This window comes from Chenopodium quinoa, unplaced genomic scaffold, assembly GCF_001683475.1.
Source record: "Chenopodium quinoa cultivar QQ74 unplaced genomic scaffold, ASM168347v1, whole genome shotgun sequence".
Lineage (NCBI taxonomy): Eukaryota > Viridiplantae > Streptophyta > Magnoliopsida > Caryophyllales > Amaranthaceae > Chenopodium > Chenopodium quinoa.
In genome coordinates, this window is record NW_018742287.1 from 71018 (window position 1) to 96301 (window position 25284).

The 25284-nt window shown below is 37.3% G+C and overlaps 1 protein-coding gene across 1 annotated transcript; it reads right to left on the reverse strand.

Annotated features, from left to right (window-relative positions):
- Positions 1 to 15177: 15177 nt before the first annotated feature.
- LOC110685516 (protein FAR1-RELATED SEQUENCE 9-like) lies at positions 15178 to 15603 on the reverse strand. The gene has a single exon (XM_021862057.1). It carries the CDS (start codon positions 15601 to 15603, stop codon positions 15178 to 15180), a length of 426 nt encoding a protein of 141 aa, XP_021717749.1.
- Positions 15604 to 25284: the final 9681 nt, after the last annotated feature.

Genomic DNA, 25284 nt, shown 5'->3' on the forward strand with positions numbered 1-25284 from the left:
ATTCCTTATCAACCAGAGAGGAATAGAGGCAAACCCTGAGAAGGTACAGGCGGTCATTGACATGCAGTCGCCTCGTACCGTCCGAGAGGTTCAGAAGTTAACAGGTTGTCTGGCGGCCTTGGGGAGATTCCTAAGCCGATCAGGCGACAAATGCCTATACTTTTTCCAGGCAATTAAGAAAAAGGCAAGGTTCGAATGGGGGCCGGATGCTGAGGCCGCCTTCCAGAAATTAAAGGTTCACTTGCATTCCTTGCCGAGGCTGGTCAGCCCTTTGCCCAAAGAAGATCTCTACATGTACCTGGCCGTCTCTGATCATGCGTTAAGCGCTGTTCTCCTTGCTGAAAGGGACGGCTGTCAGCTCCCGGTCTACTTTGTCAGTCACGTACTGAAAAATGCCGAGTTGAGGTATCCCCTAGTGGAGAAATTTGGTCTTGCACTCTTCATGGCTGTTAAAAAATTGAAGCCCTACTTTTTGGCACATGCAGTCGTCGTGTATACCGACCAACCAATCAAGCGGCCCCTTACCATCATGGAGTCGTCAGGACGAATGATCAAATGGGCCATAGAAATACAGAGCCTCGAAGTTACTTTCGAGCCTAGAAAAGCAGTGAAGGGGCAAGCCTTTGCTGACTTTATTGTAGAGATGACTCGTCCTCCTGACTCTCAAGTTCCAGACCAAGTCTGGAAGGTATATGTGGACGGAAGCTCTACTTCAAATGGTTGTGGAGCAGGCGTCGTATGTCAATCTCCAGAGGGCGACAGGTTCGAGTATGCTCTACGCTTCAGTTTTCAGGCTTCAAACAATGAGGCAGAATATGAAGCTTTACTAGCCGGGATCCGCATGTGCAAGGCGGCAGGGGCAAGAAAAATATACGCCTGTTCTGATTCACAATTGATAGTGAGTCAGTACAATGGCGAATACGAAGCAACCCATCCGGCCATGATCAAGTATTTACAGGCGGTTCGACAAGCAGTCGGCTCCCTTGAGGATTTCCATCTAATCCAAGTGCCGAGATCAGAAAACAACCAGGCAGATGCACTGTCAAAATTAGCATCATCCGCCTCCTCCGATACTCCTCGAGCTGTTTTTTGGGAAGTGATGGAGAAGAGAAGCATCGAGGAAAACCCTATTGGAATCCTAGACAGAAGCTCAACCTGGATGGATTCAATCAGGGCATATCTGACAAACGGGACACTGCCGGATGATCCTCAACAGGCGGCAGCACTGAAAAAACGAGCCTCCTGTTTTGAAATGATACAGGGAGAACTTCACAAGAGGGGGTACCTCCAACCCTTCTTAAAGTGTGTTACTCCTGAAAAGGGACGAGAGATACTAGATGATCTTCACTCTGGTTTCTGTGCTTCCCATATAGGTGGTAGGATGCTTGCTCAAAGGGCAAGGCGCCAGGGCTACTTTTGGCCTACTTTGGAAGCAGATGCAATGGAGATGGTGAAAAAATGTGACAAGTGCCAAAGGTTTGGCAAATTAATTCACCGTCCGGCTACTGACCTCACTACCATTCACAGCCCACTGCCGTTTGCTAAGTGGGGCATGGACATTCTTGGTCCATATACGCCTGCTACAGGCGGCAGAAGGTATATACTTGTTGCCGTTGACTACTTCACTAAATGGGTAGAGGCGGAGGCTGTAAAGGGAATCAAGACGAAAGATGTAATTTCATTCATTTGGAAAAACGTCATCACTCGGTTCGGGGTTCCCATGTCTATGGTTTTTGATAATGGTCCCCAATTTGAGACGCCTGTTCTCAAAAGCTGGTTGGGAGACCAAGGAATTGCACATTACTTTGCATCTGTCGGCCGTCCACAAGAAAACGGCCAGGTAGAAGCCTTTAATAAAATCATCTCAGACGGTCTCAAGAAAAAGATTGAACGAGCAGGCGGCCTATGGGCGGATGAACTACCACATGTTCTCTGGGCCATTAGGACGACTGAAAAAGGGGCGACTGGAGAAACTCCATTCCTCCTAACTTATGGTGCGGAAGCTGTTCTTCCAATAGAACACTACGAGCCGACTCTTCGAGTAATGCTGTATAACGAAGAGGCAAACTGGGAAGCCATGCGCCTGGCATTAGACTCACTTCCTGAAAAGAGGGGCAATGCTGTTTTGCGCCATGAGATCTATCGCCTGAGAATGACTAGATCATACAACAAAAAAGTACACAGGCGTCCACTCAAAGTAGGGGACTTTGTACTTAGAAAAATGGAAGCAGTAGGTAGGGCTAATGAGTCTGGCAAACTAACTCCCAACTGGGAAGGACCCTACCGAATCTATGAGGAAGTCAGGGACGGTACCTACCGTCTGGAAACACTAGACGGACAACCGTTGCCTCGAACTTGGAATGTAGATAACCTTAAAAAATATTTCTTCTGAGAGATGTAAAGTAAAGAGCTACTTAATAAAGTTTGCACTTACTATTTAATTATATTACGAGGGGCATGCCGTCTGTACCTTTACAGTCGGCTACTCTCCATTGAGTTTTTCACTCTATCTTCTGAGGGGCATGCCGTCTGTTCCTTTACAGTCGGCTACTCTCCATTGAGTATTTTACTCAAACACTTAGCTAAAAAGATTAGGGCCTGGCCGACCCTGTGCCTAACAGGCGGCTACCCTTCTTTCACTTAGCACCTACGTTCACCAAGAACTTACAAAGGCCACCGGCCGAATGATCAGACCAGGCGCCAAGCCAACTGATCAAATCTACAAAACTAATTCGACCTGTCCCAACATCATAGCAGGCGTCCGACGGCATCCCCCCGGATGAAATTCGTCGCAGAGAGCAGCTCCCTTTTGGGTGGAACATTGTTCTATAAACTAATTACACGGCACCTATACGACTGTCCCAAGGGCAACCACGTAGCCGTTTTTGAGACAAGGATAACTCTACCACTAACCAAACCAGCGGTAGCGGTTGACATCTGAGTCGGATGACCGCCTGTATTACTTGGGATAAATGCAGGGGGTACCTATTGAGTTAATAGCCAACAAACATTGGCGAATCAAGGGGTCTAGCCGGCCTACGCCGCCTAGTACCTCTACTTCTCAAACAAAAGTGACGGCGACTGAGTAACTCCAACGTTAACTCATAGTCACTCCTTCAAATTTGGTATGGAACCTAAAAAGTTTGAGTTGTCCGCCTGTTTCAAACAAACAAGGGCACTCAAACCCCTATTCCTACTAGATAACCTATTGAGTTAATAGCCACAAACATTGTCGAATCAAGGGGTCTAGCCGGCCTACGCCGCCTGGTACCTCTACTACTCAATCTAGATTGTGACGAAGACTAAGTAACTCCTAAGTTAACAGTCACTCAAACTTAGTATGGAGCCTAAAAGGTATGAGTCGTCCACTTGTTTTTAATAAACAAAGGCTCTCAACCAATACTCTTGCTAGGTTAACAAATTACGAGTTAAAAGCCAACATTGGCAATAAAGGGAAACAACCGGCACCCGCCGTTTGTTATCCTACTTAATTCCTTGGCAACTAGGAAATACTATTTACTTGGTCAGACAAATTGAATAAATAGTTCGAATACCGATTGAATAAATGGCCGACTGATCATCTACCCTGGAACCAGACCACCAGTCGTCCAGGGGCATAGGCGGCATACTATTTGTACCTGTCTTAACGTTCGGCCATACACAACAGTCGGTCTAGTGAACAAATTAAAAATACTTAGACAAATTTGAGCCAAAACAAAAATTTGATTAAAAATAAGCCGGCCATTAAAGACCAGCAGAATATTCAAAACCCCGGCCCCCTGGCCGGGTAATTACAAAGCAAACGGCACGCAGGCCGTGAAAAAAAAAAAAAATATATATATATACTTAAAGCTTAAGAAGGGGGCAGTTCAGTATCAGCAGCTGCCGCCTGGTCAGCACTCTTCTTGCTGGACTCGGCCTTAGCTGCACCCTCTTTTGATGCCTTACCCCCAAGTGGCACAAGCGCCACAACCGGCTCTTCCTCCTCCAACGCACCGTCCAACGCCTCTTCTTCAGCAGCCGCCAGGATCTGTTGATTATATGTTTCCGAACACTGGCGGTACGTTCTTTCCCATGAGGCAAAGTCGGCACTGGGGAACAGTCGTTCCCAGGTCATGCGCTGGATTTGAGCGGAGTCTTCCACCATCTCCCGGACGAGCTCTTGTTTCTCTTGCTCGGCCTTATCCGAGAGCTCTTGGGTAAGACTCTTCTCTTGGTTCACCAGGCGTTCTTTTACGTTGGCCAAAGATTTCTCCATGGCTTCGTAAGAGTGCATTTTTTGGCGAAGAGGTTTCAGCTCGGCCTTAAGGTTGGTGACGGTCCCCTCCAGCTCGTCAACCTTCTTTTGGGCCGCCTCTAACTGAGCCCGAACAGCGGCGGTAGCCTGCGCCTGATAATAAAGAAGATCAATGGTCAGTACTTCATTTTGGGCAATTTGGAACATTGCCTTATCACAGCTGGAGGTGGCCATAGCCTTTGCGGCCTTTACCTCTTTGTTTTTCCGATCAATCGGCTTGCGAAGGCTGTTGACTCGGAGCAGGGCCTAAGTACAAAGAAAAACAGGCGTCAGTTTCCAAACAAAAAGTTAACAGGCGTCCTGGAACTCAAAAGCTCAAAAGATGCTAAGTATACCTCAGCAAGGACCCCTGAAATCCCATCAAGGTCAAGGGTGCCGGCACCCCTGACCGCCTCCCTGTCAGATGGAGGAACTACTTTAACCATAGACTTGGCTACCTCAACCAAGTCAAGTCCCTGGGGGCCGGCTGCATTAAGTGAAAGGAAAAAAACAAGTTAGACCTAGTCAAGAAGGAAGCAAGGGTGAGTTTTTACAAGTGAGTGTCCATACATCTAGGCGGCCCCGCCTGGGTTTTTGAAGAAGTGGTCGGCTGCTTCTCAGCCGCCACTGTTTTCCTGGAAGACCCAGGAGAGCTTACAACAGTCGTCCTCCCGGCCTTGGGGTCCGGCTGTTGCGAGGAAGAAGCCCTTGGAGTGCCAGACTGAAAACAAAAAGAGTTAGTATATGCATAAGACAACTAAAAAAGGAAGATTTTTCGAAGCTTACCAAGGGTGCCTCCTTGTTGGGGGAGTCGGCATACGACTGTTTCATGAGCGAGGCCCGCAACATGGCCGCCGCAGTCTTGGATGCTGTTATTTTACTCATGGCGTCAGCTGCAAGAAATAAACAGCAAAGTTAGTAAAAGTCCCAAGTAAACAAGGCGTGAAAAAACAGAGTATTTGTCAGGCCGGCTACCTCTAGAGCACCGACTGCCGAGGCCACAGGCGGCCAAAAAGTACTCGTCATAGAGCCACTTGAAGCTCGGGACGCAGTTTAGGGGTACTTGCTCTCGTACCCCTGAAGTAGAGTTCACCCTAGTCTCTACTTTGAAGAGTCCTTTGTCTAGGATCTCTTTTTTAGCCTTTGGGGGAACAGGCGGCATGCTGCGGCCGCCTGCGAGAAGAGGCGGATCCCTATTCCACTTGTTAAAGCGTTTCTTCAGCTCCGTGTCTGAACCCTCGATAATAAGGAAGGTGTTCCGCCAATCTTTCCATTTGTTCGCCTTACCTCTCGTCATGAGGTAACCCCTATGGCTTGTTAGTTGGTACCAGCCGGTACCTCCCGACTTAGGGGTCCGGCTGAGATAGTTCATGTGGGCGAAAGCCTCAAAGCTTGGCTCCACCTCGTACATTTCGCACCCGGCCACATAGCCGAGTACGTTTACCCAAGAGTTGGGGGCTAACTGCCATAACCCCAGATCATACCCATCTAAAATCCGCTGAACAGCCGGATGTAATGGGAAGCGCAGTCCAGCTTTGGTGGCCGCCACATAGCAGCCAAAGCAGCCGTCACCATAGCTGGTACCAGCCGGCCAGACGACAGTGTCTTCTGGATCCGGCACAAACAGTAAAAATTCCGGGCCCATTTTGTGGTTAGCAATAAAGCTCGCCACGTTGTCTTGCATGGTTGCAATCCGGCCCCGGGGTACCCTGCAGTAGTAGGGGGCGTTTTCCTCTCTGTAAGAGGCGGATGGCTCCGCCCAATTGTCCCCCTTCTCAACTGCATGAGAAAGTCTCGCCTCTTGTAGGCGGCTATGTTTTTCTTCTGAGCCTGGAGAACTGTGGCCAGAAGAGCTGGACTCAGACTCGTCCTCTGACGAGTCCGAGGAGGACGACTCCTCCCCTCTCCTAGAGGGGCCCGCCTGCTCTCCCTTAGAAGGAGCAGGAGGAAAATTAGACATGTCAACAGTAAGATGGGAAGGGAACACCTTGGCCCCTCTCTCAGAACTGTCGGCTTGACAGTCGCCTCGTTTCAATTCTACATCTGGCGCCTGGTCAGATGTTTCATTAAGGAGCACCCTTTGGGAGGAGCCGTCTGAGTTTGATATCATAGCAGTCTGTTTCGTTCTGGCCATCACGTTCTGCATAGACACAGATACAGTCGGACTTTGTATAAAGGGCAAAGATGGGTCCAGAAAAGGGCAGGCGGCACTCCTAGTCCTAGATTCAGCCGTCCCCGGTGACCGGCTGATCACTAACTTAGGTCGTGTCGTGTGCTTCCATGGTGCCATTTCAAAAAATAAAAATAAAATTAAGGGTAAGAGAACTGAGTTACCTGAACGAGTGACGGTTGATGAAGTCTTGGAAGTCCGGGTCAGTCGGCTTGTCAGAACAGGCGGTAGGCAGAAAAAGTCCGAAATGTCAGAGCAAGTTCAGGGGTCCGAATGTTCTCGCAAAGTTCTCAAATGTGAAAATGACCGAAGTCAGCACTTCCTTTTATAGGCAAAGTGAGAAGGCGAAGGGTCGCTTCCAAATTCAAAATTTGGGCGGGAAAATCTCTCGGCCGTTTGCAAGGTGACACCTGTAGCAGGCCGTCGCCTGTCACCGTGCGACACCTGTCACAGGCGACACGTGACCAGTCACGTGCCACCTGTGAGGGGCAAATGATTAGGGGATTTTTATCCACCAATCACCGTCTGACAAGTGGACCAACCAGGTTCCGCCACGTGTCCTTCACGAAGGCCAACAGGAGCCTGCCACGTGTCAATCACAGATACGTCCTCTACGAACCAATTTAGACACGCCACGTGTCCACCCATGCCAAATGGGAAAACCGGCCATCAAGGCCCAATCCAGTCTAGAGGCCCGATCAGCCCTAGGTTTACCTTAAACCTAGAGAGTGGCACGCTTCTCAAGGCTATAAATACTTAATTAATCCTCATTAGTTGGGTAATCGAATAATCAAGAAATCAAGCAGAGAAGAACAGAGATATTACGGAACACCAACAACCGGCTAATCTCGCTTACGACGCAGATTACCAACACTAAGCACTCTCACCTAGAGAGATTTTATTACTTTAATTTCCGTATTAATTACTCCTTAATCAGGTACTAACTTGACCGTTGGAGGCGGAGCTCTCAGGAGTCTCCGTTATTTTGCAGGTACAGGCGTCCGGTTCCAGTCTCGGAATTGTAACTCTCCCGCAGGACATCAGAAAACCCCGAAACAAGTATCCTTATTTTTATCTTCAACGTCAAGCTAATATTCACAGAAAAAGTAAAAATAAATCAATGTTAGACTTCAAGCAAAGAGATGGTAAAGCAAAAGCTGAAGATGTAGATGATGTAATACTAATATGGGAAATAAGATCAACTTCAACACCATTGAGATCATTCGAAATTGAAAAAGCTCAAGAGATTGTAGAAAATGTAGTTTGTGACTAGAACACATACCTCAAAAATAACATAGGGAAATTCACCATACTCAACCACATGAAAACTTTAGTTGAAAGTCATTTAATGGAAACTCTTGTTCGAGGAAGCTTGAAGGTATAAATTTTCACCCAATCTATCCATATTTGACTCCTTTAAAAATTGGTAAATCAACATTTTTTCGAAAAGAGGCATTTTGTTTGTTATACTACTTAGACTCCGTTTATAAAATCGCGTTTAGTTTCAATTTACAAAAACTACATAGCAGAATCTTAAAATGCATGAGATATCCTATATTTCACCGCTATTATAATACTTTTTGCCTTATATAATAATTCATTGGCTTATATAATGTTTGATTTGGCTAATATGCTACTTATGTTGGCTGATATGATTATTATTATGGATGATAAAGCTGGTGTGTTTTATTTTGTTCCATGTTTTAATCATTTTGATTTTGGCTGATACTTTTTTTTTATGGCTTTTAAGATAATTTTATTGGCTGAAATCCTTATTTTCATTTTGTTTGATATGTTGGCTAATTCCTATCTTTTGATGGCTTTTAAGATAATTTAATTTGCTGGAATCCTTACTTTTATTTTGTATAATATGTTAACTTATATTTATCTTTTGATGGCTTATAAGATAACTTTATTAACTAAAATCCTTATTTTCATTTTGTTTGATATGTTGGCTAATTCCTATCTTTTGATGGCTTTTAAGATAATTTAATTTGCTGAAATCCTTACTTTTATTTTGTATAATATGTTAACTTATATTTATCTTTTGATGGCTTATAAGATAACTTTATTAACTAAAATCCTTATGTTGTTAGCTTAAATAGTTCAATTTTTCGATTTTTTGGCTTATAGTGAAATCAACCAAGAATATACTTTATCATGATTTATATTACTGTATATACTTAGGTTGGCTTATATGATAGTTTTGTTGGCTAATATTATTCTTTCATTAGCGTATATATTATATATATAAGCTTTAATGATTTTACTCGTAGCTTAGATTGGTTGATTCATTACAGTTTCTTCTATTGGCTTAAATATTTACTTTGTTGGCTAATATCATTAATTCTTTAGCCGATTTTTTTTTTTTTGTTAGCTAATTTTATTATTTTGATTGCTGATATGTTTCCTGTGTTGGATTTTATATTATCTATGTTAGCTTAATGACTTATATTATTTTTATCTTGTCTTATATAATTACTATTATTTTGCTTTATTCTTATTAGTAAATGAAAGTATATTTTAGGCGTTAGCTTAGATATGTATGTCGTTGCCCAATATTGTTTATTCATGAGCTAATGTAATTATCTTGTTGGCTGATGTGTTACATGTGTGCGCTGTTATAAATTTATTGTTGGTAAATATAACAATAAAAAAAAAAACCATCAAACAATACTAACATCATATATCATTTTATCAACAAAAACTAATACCACTGTGCATGCATTTAATCAAAGAGTCAATTACAACGTAAATAATCTACTATATTCAATTAGATTACTCATACATAGCCTCCTCCTCTGCAAACAGCCATTTCAGTCCATGAAGAAACTCTACCCAATCTTCCACCATTCCATTGTGGAAACCATAACCATTGTGCCTCATTATATCATAGGCCACCCACCATCTTTTAGAAGCTTGGTTTTTCCTTACAACATTAGGAATCCACCATTTATAAAACCAGAGATTATATCAATGCTTACAAGTACAAATGTATATGGCTTGCGCTCGATGAGGGCACCTAGGAAAAATGTGCATGCATAAAATTTCTTCTACAGATAAAGCATGATGGGCCTCCTTTAGAGCTGCCATGTGGAGTGGGTCGTTAACTGGATCCATCTAATATAACAAAACATCCAACAATAATGGTGTTAACATAGATTTTAGATGATAATTATGAAAACAAAAATAGTGTAAAGAAGTAAGAATTATACCTTTAGCAAATGTATTTATGTATTTTTACAAAGCTTTCTACAACTGGCTTTAGTTCGAAAAGAGATAAATAGTTCAATAAAAATTAGAATATCCTTTGTACTTTATTTAAGTTGAGTTAATATAACCCAAAGAAGAATATGAAGGAGTATTTTTTGCCAAATTCAATGCATTTTGAGTTAAAGGGTTATTCCAATACATTTGGATCAGAATTATCATATGAATATGAATAACCAATGTTTTTTGAAAATAGCAAAAAGACAAAAAAGATATAAAAAAATAATTTCCTATTGGTTAACCTTATGTTTTTTGTCCCCCATTTAATTACTCTCACTGGAAAATTGCACCCAATAAATAAATTACATAGAAAAAAAAGTTAAAATGTTAAAGTATATACTTAGGTTGGCTGAAATCTTTATCTTGTTGGATAAATTCTTTTTTTAATTAGCTAATGTGTTATCTTTGTTGGCTAAAATATTATTAATGTGGACTGATATTTTATCTTTTTTGGCTTATATATTTATTAATGTTGCCTGATATTATTAGAATGTTAGATACATTACTGTTATCTAATTGCTAAAATCTTTATGTTGTTAAATACAAATTCTTTTTTTAAATAGCTTAAATGATTCTATAGTTAGCTTATATGACTCTTACACTGGCTTAAATGATAGTTTATACTTAATTTTACTGATTCGTTAATTTTTTTGCATTTATATTATATCTATGTTAGCTTAATATATTTTATTGTTTGCTTATATGATTTATATGCTTGCTCATGTTATTATATGTTAAGGCTAAAATATACTAATATCAATCTTTCAATAGCTGATATAATTCTATTTTTGGCTAATATGATTCTATTGTTGGCTTATATTACATTCAATATAAATCTATCTAAAATAATTATGTCATATATCATTATCATTAAATAAAAATACAATAGTACAAAAGTAATTTCAACAGCATTGTTTCATCAATATCAAAAAAATAATTTAATCTGTGTAGTCTACTTAAATATTTATCTTGTTGGCTTATATCGTTCATGAGCTAATTTGTTTCTTTTGAGTTGGCTAATTTTATTATTTTGTTGACTGATATATTACCTGTTTTGAATTTCATGTTATCTATGTTAGCTTAAATTTTACTCTTTATGGCTTATATTATTCTTATATTATTCTTAAGTTGGCTTAAATGATATGAATTATAGTTTATACTTAGATTGGTTAATATATTAATTTTTTCCCTTAAAAAATTTAATAAATTGTTGAAATTATTATAATACCTTATATGATAATTATGTTGGATAATATCATTCTTTCATTGGCTTATATGATTCTTTTTTGTTGGCTATTATGATTTTATTGTTTGCTTATATGATAATTTATATCAGGAATCAAGTCTTCTAAAAATTGAATACGAAATAAAATGATTTCTATTACTTTGTAGATAACGAAGTAAATTTTATTAAATATATCTAACATTTTTCTAGATATGAAAATACATTTTTAAGAAAAAACATTAATCTTATATCATATGAAGGATAACTACTTTGAAGATTGTCCGGGCTCCCTCTTATTCTTCTGCATTTCCTCCCGAATTCTTTCACTTTCCTCTATAGCAGCGGCAATATCATCTTCCCACACCTTTTTCTTCTTCTCTTTCACGAGGTTTTCAATCTTGTTCACTTCCATTGTTAGATCAATAAAAAGCTTATCCTCAGCTTTGCATCGATCAATGACTTCCTATAGTTGACCCTTGAGATAGCCCAATTGGATCTCTAGTTGTTTTATTTCCTGCATTTGCTTAACAACCGAATCATTCTTTTTTTCATTTCATGATGATTTTCCGTCTTCCACTTTTGCAGAAAAAAAAATTAAATCTAGGGTTTTTGATGTGGGTACAAAAGGATATATTTTAAATGAAATTTGATAAAGAAAAGTGTCCTTTATATAAGGGGGCGTCAAGTTATATGTCGTTTAGGGTTTTTTTTCAAAACAATGTGTCGTTTGGTTTAGGTTAAGATATTTTAAATAATATTAATATTTTATTTAAGATATTTTTAATAATAATAATAATGTTTTATTAAAGATATTTTATTTAATACTTTAATAAATTGTTGAAATCATTCCTTTGGCTTATATGATACATAAATTGCCTAATATCATTCTTTCTTTGGCTTATATGAATCTATTGTTGGTTGTTATGATTCTTTAATTGGCTTATATGAATCTTTTAAATTGGATTACATGATACTTAAATTGGCTATATCATTCTTTTATTAGCATATATGAATCTGTTATTGGCTTATGTGAATCTAATTAAGGCTTCTGTGTTATCTATGTTGGCTGTTATGATTCTATAGTTAGCTTATATAATTGCCTAATATATATATGATTCTATAGTTGGCTGTTGTCTACTTTGTTATCTATGTTGGCTAATTATGGATTATTGATTTCATTTAATGGCTTATAAGATTTTTTTTTTTGGTGTATACAGAATTTTAAATTGCTGATATTTTACCTTTAGCTTATATGATAGTTATGTGTTGCCTAATTATTGCTGATGTTAATATTATTCAATGTAGGCTTAAATGATACTATTGTTGCCTTATATGATTCTTATATGAATCTAATTACGGTTTCTATGTTATCTGTGTTGGCTGATAATATAACTTTCCCTTATATGAATCAATTGTTGTCTACTTTGTTATCTTGGTTGGCTGTTATGATTCTTTAATTGGCTTATATTTATTTGTTGTTGCCTTATATGAATCTTTTGTTGGCTTACATCATTCTCTTATTAGCATATATGAATCTATTGTTGGCTTATGTGAATCTAATTATGGCTTATGTGTTATCTGTGTTGGCTGTTATGATTCTATTGTTGGCTAATATGAATCTTTTGTTACCTTACATGACACTTAAGATGGCTAATATCATTGTTTCATAGCATATATGAATCTATTGTTGGCTTATGTGAATCTAATTATGACTTATGTGTTATCTGTGTTGGCTGTTATGATTTTATAGTTGGCTTATATGAATCTAATGTTGTTTACTTTGTTATCGCTTATATGAATCTCTTGTTGTATACTTTGTTTTTTTTTTTTTTGTGTTGGCTTATATGAACCTATTGTTGTCTTAAATAACATTCATCTTAAAACTATCTACAAAGAATAACACTCAAATACTAATATTAATATACATAATAATTATAATTCATTATAAATCTTTGTCATTGATATGACATTGTGTTACAAAATCAAATAGAAAAACTAGCGTAATTCATCCATAGGTTTTTTCCTATAATTATGACCAAAATACTACAACTACCCTACCTTTTTATCCTACTTTTTAACAATGAACTTTTCTTTAGCAAACACAGCATTCAGAGCCAACTTTTTGCTGGAATTGTCAAGGTCTTGTGTTTCAGGAACCCAACTCACCTTCCTCCATATCCTTTTCCATTCCTTGCACACAATTCACTTCATTTGAATCCCATGACTCAAGTCAAGGAAATATATTCCTGCACATAATGTCATCCATTTCTAGAACTGGATGTGCTTGTTCTACACCGTATCGGGCTATCCTTCTCCAACACATGCATACACTCGTCACACAATCACTGTCCATTGGGTCTCTAAGTCGAGGTAAAACGTTAAATTGCTATATATCAAGCATGGAGAGGGTTGGGTGAAGTTCATCAAGATCAGCCATTGTTCATCCTTTGAAATTAAGTTTATCAACAACCTGTTTACAAATAACAAACAACCATTTCACAAAAGAATTCATTTGATCACAAAACCATAAACCCTAAGTTTACTGATATAATTCTATTCGTGGCTTATATAACAAAAACAAAAATTAAAAAAAAAAAAAAAAAAAAAAAAAAAAAAAAAAAAAAAAAACCATTTAAGAATCATCAAACATCCTTTATGTTAACTTAAATAATTTTATTATTGGCTTATATGATTCTTAAACATACAATAAAAGAATAACGAATGTACCTTACTAAATCCTAGAATTTGCCTTCTTTTGAGTTCTAAAAATGGTTGAAATCGCACCAACAAACGAGTAATTGCCTTCTTTTGAGTTCTAAAAATGGTTGAGTTTCGTTTCATAATAGAAGAGAATAAATGAAAGGGCGCCAATATTTTTTAGGAGGAGATGAATATTATATTGACTTTTTAACTTCCATCAGTCATTATCAACAAAGGTTATTATTACTTCTAATTGTATTTATTAGATTAGAAAATAAAACAATACATATCAGCAAACAAAAATTTAATATAAGCTTACTAAACTTTCTTATCAGATAAAATATTATATATAAGCTATCAACTGAAACATATAACTTGTTTTCTATATCAGCCATCTATATGATTATATAAGCTATCAACAACAAACAAATAAGCTAAAAAATTGTCTTAATTGTATATCATTTTTCTCACCAAAAATTAATAAAACATTACATTTCTATAATTTTATTACAAAATAAGTTGTGGATTTGGAGTTTTTGTCCAAAATTCATTTTGATGTCTTGTAGCAGCCTTTCTTCTTTCAAATGACCTCTAATCCTTTTGTTTCGCCTACAAACAATAGGTTCTCAAAACAAATTGTTAAAAGTAAACAAAAATTATTTGCACTAACTTTGAGATTTTAAATAAATTATACATAAAATGATTGTAACATAACTTTAAGATGAATGTATATAACTAAGGACAAATTAAGAAATTCTATTACCCAATTCTATTATATACAAAATAATATAAAAAACTAAATGAACTGTATTAAAGTAAATGAAATGTATTACAAAGTTCAAAAAAAATTGCTTAAAGTAACTTTAGTGAAGTGTATTATAATAATTTTTTTTTTAAAAAAAAAAAAAAAGGTATTACAAAAAAGTTAATATTTTTTTAACTTCAAGGCATATTTAATATCAACTGCATCAATCCAATAATGAATCCTACCTATCCCAGATGAACCTGAAATAAATTAACAAAAAGTACATAAGTTGTAATAAAGTAAAAATAGATCAAATAAAAGTAAATAAAACAATGTTAAAAGTAACATACCTGAGAACTACTTATTTGGACAGTTCTACTGTCATGAGAAACACCTGATTGTCCACAAGCACTGCAAGTTCTTCCTTTTTTGCATTTTTCTTCAACAACTACCTCTTTGGCACTCTTCAAGCGTTTAGTACTTCTAGCAAACCCTTTGTTGAGGCATTGATTTAGAGGTAATATATCTACATCAACAGCATTAGATCCAACAAAGAGCTGAATATCAGCTTCTTTGCCTTCTTTGAAACTTACACCTGAGATTCAAAAACTATATAAATTGTAGTAAAGTAAATAAAATCTAAATAAAAGTAAATAAAACAAAGTTAAAATTAACATACCTTCACCATTGTTCTTTTTGATAAGTTCTTCCTCAAATGAAGACAAGTACTTAACAAAATCAGACAAATATTCCTCACAACCCTCTGCTAGACTAACATAGGAGAACATTTTTTACCACATATCAGAGATTAGTTGCTTCTTTTTGTCAAAGTTAGAAGCCTCATCCACTGATGTAGATTTCTTATTAACATATTTTCTCCAACGATTCAAAACATAATGTTTAGGGATTTCAGATACTGATTTATCTTTCATAATGAATAATATATGTCTGCACAAAACACCCTGACTCTCAAACATCTTGCAAGTACAAGTACACTCTAGTGTAGATAAATCAAATGTAACATCAAAATTCCTCTGACATTCATTATCTACAACAATATAAAACTCAACTTCATCATCATAAGTAGAATTACAGCTTTCAACACCACAAGAAAAACAAGCAGCCTCGCATTCTTGTTGAAATTCATAGAAAATAGAACGAGTGTAAACTGAAGAACCATGCTTCTCTAACTTTAATGGAGTAATCAGTTTAGGCATTTTCTTATTCAGTCTATTCTGTTCATCTTGCTTATTCCTTTGTGCATCTAAGGTTGTTTCGTACCAAAGGAGAAACTCAACACATGAAAGATGAGGATTTATGAAATTACAAAAAAAATTATTTTCACCCTCAGATCTATAGGTAGATCTTAACAAACCACCCATAAATAAATCCCTAAAATAGGCTAGTATCTAGAGATGCTTGATCTTGAACAGATAAGCAAACCATTCATGAGCTACCAAATCATATTTTTCAATCACAGTATCCAAATTAAGCAACCAATTTACATCATAAACATGCTTAACAAGGAGTAAAATTGCAGAAGATTAATGGTATAATCAAACACATAATCCAACAATTGCAAGCCATAATTAATCAAGGTTTAAAGATTTAAAAGTTTTCGTTCCAAACGAAAAACCCCTCAAAAAACCACTGGGTGAATTTTGGCATCTGGAAGGTCATTTTTTTCACTTTGTGAGTAAAGAATGATTTCGAACATCGATTCCACCAAAAATTCACTATTTTTGAGTCGAAATCTGGATTCATAGTCATAAATTAGCAATAATACGATTTTAATCCAATTAAAACCCAGTACCTAATCTAATTAGGTTGCTAATCTAGAAATTTAAATCCATTTTAAATCAATTTAATTAATTTTTAGTTGTAAAAATTAAATGCAAGAGGCTCTTATAACGCTTTGAAATGAATGGTGTCCTTCCAACAAGTGTATTATTCCGATAGAGAGTTCGGAATTATTAGAAAGCTAATTCTTCAGTGAGGTCAAGTGAACGGAATGCCTAGGTGGAGGCCGCTTCCAATCCATAATATTAATGTGTAATTAATATTACAGCTTAATCTTGACTGAACCCTTCGGGTCACACCCCAATCAAGTAACCGATCCGAGGCGACGAATCAATCCAAAGGATTAGATGAGTCATTTGAGTATTACGGACAAAGACGTCGAATATCGAGCTTAGAGCGTCGAAACCGATCGTCGCAAGTCGAGTCGAATTTAGAATTCGACGAGACGAGAAATCAAGCAAGCGACAAGTTCGAGCTAGGTCGTAGCCTCACATTGGCCTAGCCATGCGAGTGTTAGGCTACCCTGAGCTACCTAGCGCATCGTAAGGCATGCCACAAGCCTAGCATGCATTGCATGCAAGGCCAAGCATGCTAGCATGGCTGGTGCTGCTGCCCGCAAGCATGCTAGCGTGCTAGTGTGCTAGGCCACGCACCCAGCCGCATCATCGCTAGCTCAAGCACACCAGTAGCGTGCTATGCGTGTTGTGCTATGGCGATGTGTGCTAGCATAGCAGGCCCAACCCTTCGCAGCTTCACACCAAGCAACGCACTCGCACAACACATGCATCACAGCAGCGTGCTGTGTGTTCCTCTGCTATGCGTGCGTGCTAGCGTAGCAGCACCAAGCAGCACACGCCTCTCGCACAGCAGCACGCACCAAGCAGCAGCATCGTAGCATCGCAACAATACATGCGTGGCCTACTTGTTGCACGCATGCGTGTGCTGGCTAGTTGTGTGCTGGTTGGCTGGGCTGCCCAACCTTGGTGCTAGGCACCAGCTGGCAACCTTGGCAGCCAAGGAAGGCTTCCAGCCAGCCATATGACGTGGTCAACCCAGTCAAGGGAGGGACCATTTGGTTGGTGTTTGGCTTGGGGAGTAAGGTGTTTTGGTCAACCCTTGCTCTCCATATGCCACTTGGAGCTTGTTAATTGCTTTGCATTTTAATTTGTTTTTTATTAAAATAAATTGGTGGAAAAATGCAATTCTTCCATATTGATGGGAGAAGGGAGATCAAGTCTCCTTTCCTTATAAATACCCAAGTTTTGGGTTTGGGAAAAATCACTTGAGTTGAACTCAATAAGGCATCTCCCTATAGGTGAGAAAACCTTTAAGTTCGTAATACTCTAGTCTTTTCTTGGTCTAGCCCCGACTAACCTTCGGGGAAGAGGCCATTTGGGTCGGGTCTCGAGGGTGGACTCCGTCGGAGGCTCTTGCGCTTGCGGAGCTAAGGCTTTAAAGTCCGAGCTTTATAGGAGTGAAGCACGCGTCGAGGGTAAAAATGTCATTTCTCTTTCTCTTTCTCTTTCTTTTGTTATTTAATTATGTGATTTCATGCTTAGTTGCTTTAATTGATTTAAATTCTGGTTTTGCTTTCTAATTAGATTAGAAACTCTTTTTAATTAGTTGTAATCTTGTATTTATACTAATTTTGGCCAACGAACCCAGATTTCAACTCAAAAATAGTGATTTTTGGGTGGAATCGATGTTCTAAATCGTTTTTGACCCTTTTTAAGGATTGTCCAGAAGCCAAAATCCACCCATAAACATGTTTCTCGAGGGGTTTTTCGTTTTTGACGAAAAATTTTAAATCTTTAAACCTTGATTAATTATGGCATGTTAAAGGTATATTAAATGTATGGTTGCATCCCTAATCTACTGCAATAATAAACCTTATTAAGCATGTTTATGAAATCATATTTGGTGCTTAATTTGGTGAGCTTATTTTTCACATAAACTTGAAATTACACATTTTTGCAAATTAATTGCTTCAAGTGTGAATTTTTATGGTGAATTGTAATTTTGAAGTCCCTAATGTGTTAAAGATCCAATCTTTAATTGTTTATTTGGTTGGAACTTTGATTTATAAATTCTATGTTGAACTAATTTTTGGATTTAATCATTTTTGAGTTGATTAAAGTCCTAAAAGTTCAAAACTTGTGATTGAAATTTAATTAATCTTCATATTGGAAGATTTAATTTTTCAATTGTACACAAGTTAGTGTTGGAAATTTTTCATTAGATGAATAGGTTTATTTTTCCAACCTCTTTAATTTTGTCAAATCTCATTATTAATTTATGTATGGTTAAATTAATTGTGAGTATAGCCCTTCAATTTTGTAGCATCATGATAAACCGAAAATTGATTTAAAGAATGGTTCTTGAATAATTTTGGTTTGTGCACTAAAATTGAATTTATTTAAGTTAGACTTGTTATATTTTCATCCTTGCTCAATATTGGTTCTAAAATAAATTTAGAGTCAATTTTATGTCACACACATATCGGGATTAAAATCCCGAGATAAAAGCATGCAAATCGAGGCAATGACCGCCAAAGCACACCACATGGCTAGCCGGGCTTCTCACGCAACCCACATGTGGCTGCCGTGGTGTGCATGGGCTGCTTATGCCTCGAAGTGATGCTAATGTGTGGCGGTTTTGGGCTTGGTGCACGCATGTTGCTACACGCATAGCGATGTGTGTATGTTTGGTGCATCGAGGATGCAAAGGTGATGCGCATAAGGTGCTACGGTAAGGGTGCCTTGGTGCTGCGATGTGTTGCTAGGCAACATAAGCTCGCATAATTTAGGACCTTTGAGGCCATGTCTTGTGTGTGTGCAAGCGCTGATGTGGCCGGTGTAACGTGTATACGACATTGAGATCATTCCCACGTGCTTGGGCCACAAGCGGTTGTGCTGGTGCAGCCACGCAAGGCACCTCAAGCCTTAGTACTAAGCACTTAGGGATCGTAATGCATCGTTGGGCTATGTGTTTGCTATTTTTCCGTTTTAATAACTCGGTAATTTTAACGAGGCTAGGCCTCGGTTTTGCCAGCATTTGCAAAATATTTTGGCAAATTTTGGTAAACCGACTTAATTAATTGGATTAATTAAGTTGGATGCGGAATTTAGTGGGAGCTTCGTTAATTTCTTGAGCTAATTTATTGTGTTTGATCACATAATCAATAAACAACTTAAACTAGTTTTAATTTGGCGTGTTAATTGGATTAACCACTTAAGTTAGTTACTAGTTTGCGCGTGTTATGCATTGTTACTTGTTTTTTGTTGTAAAATGCATGGGCCATTCACACATAGTGAATGGATGAATGTAATGTATATTCTATCACAGGTTTTGTGAAAATGGCAACTAGTGGGGCCCGACTAGGATAGTAAATACGGACTGCGATCTGTTATGTATTTTTGTAAATCTAAATACGGTCTGCGTACCGTTGCGTATTTTTGTACCTTAATATTTAGATTAATCCTAGTCGTAGTAACTAGTAATTGCATATTTGGCAAAGATGTCTCAATACGGCGTTTCTAAGAAGACGAGCCAAGAGGATGCATCGAAGACCCTTGCAGACTTGAAGGCTCAAGGGGTCATGCTAGTTGCCAAATTCATCTTTTACTTTTTTTCTATATATATAATTGTGTTTATATATGATTGAATGGTATGATAGATGCATGTTTAGGATTTCAAATGTTGCGATGATTAATTAAGTTCACTTAAATCAACCAACATAGAAACCCTAGGTCCCTATAATATTGAGCCAAAGTTGCCATTCCAAGAACAACACTTACCAAACTAATGCGCGTAATGATGGGCTACGCCAAAGCGAGGCATCACTACTTCCCTAGGAACGTAAGGTATACTAGGTATACAAGTTGGTCTTGGTTAAGCTCAACGATATCAGTAAGGAGTCCTTAGATGTCGTGGAAATGGAGATAAAATGTCATGGAAGCATTAGATGCGACGTTTTATCGAACCAAGAGTAGCTTAGTGCTATTAGCAATTGGATTGCTTACCTTAAAATATTAAGTGTTAAGAAAAGCCAAAGCATGCTTAATCACTTTCTGATTTTTGGGATCTTGGAATCGTTTTATTCTTGCCTAAAAGGGACAAATTTTAATGCGTGGATAAGACGCGTAATAAGATTGAAAGTTTGCATGTATGCTTTGAATTTCAAACTTATTATGTTATGAACTTGATAAATGGTTATACTTTGCACTTATATTTGTAGAATTCTAAATCAAATTATATTGTTTTCAATGATTGGTAAAGGATATGTTTTGAGAATGGTTCTCAAAGAAAGGAAAGGCATTTCTAAAGTACAACTTCTCGTAATTGACTTTTATAAATAAAGTCCGAAAGGACGGCTGGATATCATGTATTCAAAATACTAGGTAGTTTTGATGAACATGAAATATTGAGTTGAAAAACTCAAATGGTGAATAGTTGACAACCAACATATCTTTTCGCTTCATACACTAATGAGTAGGACTCATTGATGTAGTAATTCAAGTACAAATTAAAGGAAAAGATGGAACTTTGTTTCACGGCGCATTGGATGCTTAATTATTCCTAACAAAGTGTAAAAGTCAAGGCACTTAAAGAAATGGTTCTTAAAGTTATGAGATGGTGTATGATAAGAAATACAGGAAACAAGGAACAAAGGAAAGGAATAAGATTCCTTTTCTACCCATGAGCTCATGTTATTGTGGTCAACTTAGCAATCCGTTATCTTCACAAGTATTGGATACTGCTTGAGTGTTCCACTTTGAAAGTGACCTCATACCATTGAAGTCAAGCTAAGTTATTGACTTACAAGCTTAGAATGAAGCAAGTAGTGCTACATCAGTTGTAAGGTCATTTGTTTTGTTTAAAGTCCTTTTAAGCCAAGGCTAGAACGAATAATAGTTATTGTGTTCGATAATCAGCAAACGATCCGTTTACACACGGAAAGACTCACAATAAAAAAAAGAGCAATAGTTGCGGGTTTTATTTGAATGGCATGGTTGTCTAAGCCATGAGTCAAGATGCTAGATTATAAACAAACATTTCCCCAACATGAAAACTCACAAGGTTCAAGTCATGGACATGATTTGTGTTCCAAACATCTTTCGCAATGTCACATCGACAAGAACGTACTCAAGGCTCTATTAGATAGACTCTTGATAGTTGATCGATTCGAAATCGTTCTAAGACAAGCAAGTATTACTTGTTGAAATTGACAAAGAAAGGAGCTATTGTTCTTGGTATAGACAATTGACTCCGAAAGCTAAAGAGAATTCCATTACTTGAACGTCTCACAAGAATTTGAAAGAATATGGCTATATTCATCAAATGTGAACAAACTGGACCTTGAGTAGCTCAAAAGTTCAATGAAGTATAGAATTGACTTGGCAAGATATCAAAACGTCTAGATTAGATCAAGCGATGTTTACTTGAGCCAAGAGGGATCATATCAAAGTTATGAAATTGAAATTTCATAATGAGCTCCAGAAAGAATATAGTATGTCTTGAATAGAGACCTCGATGCCATTTGGAAATGACTCGAATGATGATGGATCACATCCCTACCTATAAAGTTCTTAAAAATTTGCACAAATGACTAGTGTTACACTAAACAAAAATTGTCGAAGCTAAGAAAGGACACCATATTCAGTTATGGATAGAAATAGTTTCTAGCCTCTTTTCAAGTATATGTCTAGGGCTCTTAGCTCAGTGGGAGTTCATTGGCTCAGTGGGAGCTAAGTGGCTCAATAAGAGCTATGCTAGCTCGAGAAGGAGCTAACTGTTTGTTTCACAACGAATTTTTACCCAAAGACAATATACATGTCTCTTTGTAAGTATTCAAGTGAGACTACAGGCATTACTTCCACAACCTAATTGATAACATAGTATTTGTTAATCTAAGTGGTGTCTTTCTGGAAAGTAACACATTTCCAAAATGACAAGTGGGAGGAAAATGAACTCGATGACCATCGAGATTAGCAACAAACTTAAACTGAGAATCTCCAAAGACTTTAGAAGGGCTTCATTAGAATGATTGATCAAGAATACTCAAAGAACTTCACAAGTGCCTTAAATGAGAATTCAACCATCACAAAACTTTAGAAGTGGTGGAGTAAGATCAAGATAATCAAAGTTCTTTAAAAGCACCTTGAAACTCAGTGTTTGATGCAATGACCCCGTATAGGTATAGAATTCACTAAAGGCTTGGATTAAATCCCATAAATTTCTATTAAGTTAGAAATAAACCTAAGACTTACAAGCATACTATTTACCATTGGATGGTGAGGGAATAGTGTCTTGTAAATTAGCTAGGACAAATCCAAATTCCGAATAATGGTTAGAGGTCATAAAATCCGAAATAGACTCCATGTTTGTAAATCATGTTTGGAACTTGATTCATTTGCATGAAGGGTGGAAGACCCATCAATCGCAAAACTGACAAATATGGAAATGCATAAGTATACATAGCTAGATTGGTTGAAAAGGATACAAGTAATTCACCAATCGGAACGCTTAAGTCTTTTCGCGATTATTCTAGCAAAATTGCGCATATGAAATATGGAAAAATAGATAACGAAACCGCCTTAATAAAATTGGATTTTGGAAGAGACTATGGAAATAGTCTAAGGGTTTTGTAATTCTAAATAATGCTAGATTTTAAAGCAAGCGCAAGAAATCCATTTTGGGATTAAGTGAAGCATTGCATGTAGGAATTGGAACACGTATTCTCATAAAGTTAATAAAAGGTTTGGCGCATAGAGAATCATAGAAATTCTTATGAACAAGAAGTTTAGTGGGAGCAAGAGTCAATCTTGTATGGTCCAACAAGAAGTTTACAAACTCTATTGTGAAATGACCGTCAAATGCTAAATGCTTAGATTTGAAAGGATTTTTGACAATGGACCAAACAAAAGGCGATACTTAGTACATAGTGGGAATTAAGATCTATTGGATAGACTTAATGAAATGTTTAAACAAGTAGAGGAATTTACCGTGTTAAACATGAAGGACTTGGAAAGGCTTTCAACCCATATGTATAAAACTAAGTAAATGTTTGAACTAAGTATAAGCTGGGCAAATACTAAATCAAACAAGAAAGACTCTAGTAGAGACTTTCAACCGTATCACATAGCAAACAGTTTAGCAAGACTCGGTGAAACTGGATGAGTTAAAAAGGTTACATGAATGGAACAATATTGGGAATAACTCTGCAATTAAAAACATCATGTATGCTATGATATGGAGTCGTCACTCAACTTACATGCTTGGAGCATGAGAAGTATAAAATACCAATCAATTTAAATCTATGTGATGAATCGTTAGATTATGATCAAGAAAAATCCAAAGTACTTTGATAAGTAAAGGGGATAAGTTCTTGACGCATGGAAACAAATGTAATTTGAGAATTGATGTTGCAAGCACATCATTAGCAAGGATTAGATCCTTAATAAGGAAGCCCTTTATAAGCATGAGCTGGAATGCGTCGTGGCTTGATAATGGTAACATGGACGCGCATCCATGAATAATGTGCGGAAATTTAAGGTAAATTTCCATAATCACGAGTGATTAGGGTCTCCCAAATCATTGTGAGCCGTTTGGAAAGAAATCCAAGCAAAGCACCATCAGGAACTCTACTGAAATATATGTTGAGAACATTGTTGCCTTAAAGGAAATAATAAGAAAATTGTTCAATGGAAAGTTCGTTGTCGAACGATGATGATTGTAGGTTGTCAAATTTAAAGATCTTAAGTCATGAAAATGAGTAGGAGCCATCACTTGGACAACAAATCCTAAATCACATATGATCCATAACACTCTTAAATTTATCAACTTATTATTAAAGTGTTCGATAATGAAGATGCTAAGATTTTCAAAGTAATCATAACTAAACCTATGCAATAAGTGAACGACAACATTCACAATTGCATGAAAGAAATCAAGCATATTAAGTATGGGTGTGATTTCTAAAAATGTTTTGTGAAGAGTATTACACTTAAAACATTTGGAAAAAACCATTTATCATAAGATGAAACGTTGAAAAGTTTCATGGTGGAATAAAAATTTTACTAATAAAATTCCACAAACTATTTAATTATGGTTTAGAATTAAATAATAGGTCCATACGATTTCTGAAAATATTCAAAACAGGGCATCAAGACCATGTCTTGGATAAAGAAACACCTGTTAAGTGAACATTGAATATTACAATCGAAAACTATCCCTAATCAAGGTCATTTAAATGATGGACGATTAATGACCACTTGAGATTAGCGTGTAGTATGATTTATAGCATCGTTTCTTGTGCTACGAGGACATGATTGTCATAAATCATTTGCACAGGTATTGGTTTAGAACTATACCGGATCGACCTATGAGAATTCTTTAAGAGATTTAAAATCGTCATAAGTATATTTCTCATTATAGCTATCAGAACCTTTTCCTCGACCATGAGTATTGTAAGTTCTCTTGTTTGAGTACTAGTCCGTTTTGATGTTGTCAAACCTCTGCCGTAAATGGGGATTATAAAGGCAACACTCTGGCGGCTAGGTCCTCTTAGTAAGGGAAGCTAACAATGCAAGACTGGGAATATCCCCCTACTAACAATAGGGAACATGTCTTTGTTGTTTACAAGGCCTCTCGAAGAGCGAGACTGTGAAAATGCATGGCCGTGCTCAGATGGATTTTAGAAATCATCTGCTTATTGACAGTCGGACTCGGGAATCGAGAAACACTTCTGGACTTAATAAGGATGACGGAGAATCTTACCTTATAGTTCATGAAGAGACATTAAGAGACATAGGAAATGGGCTATAAACTAAATGCACACTTGTCCGGAAGGACAAGTGGGAGATTGAAAGGAATGGTGTCCTTCCAACAAGTGTATTAGAGGGTTCGGAATTATTAGAAAGCTAATTTTTCAGTGAGGTCAAGTAATCGGAATGCCTAGGTGGAGGCCGCTTCCGATCCGTAATATTAATGTGTAATTAATATTACAGCTTAATCTTGACTGAACCCTTCGGGTCACACCCCAATCGAGTAACCGATTCGAGGCGACGAATCAATCCGAAGTATTAGATGAGTAACTA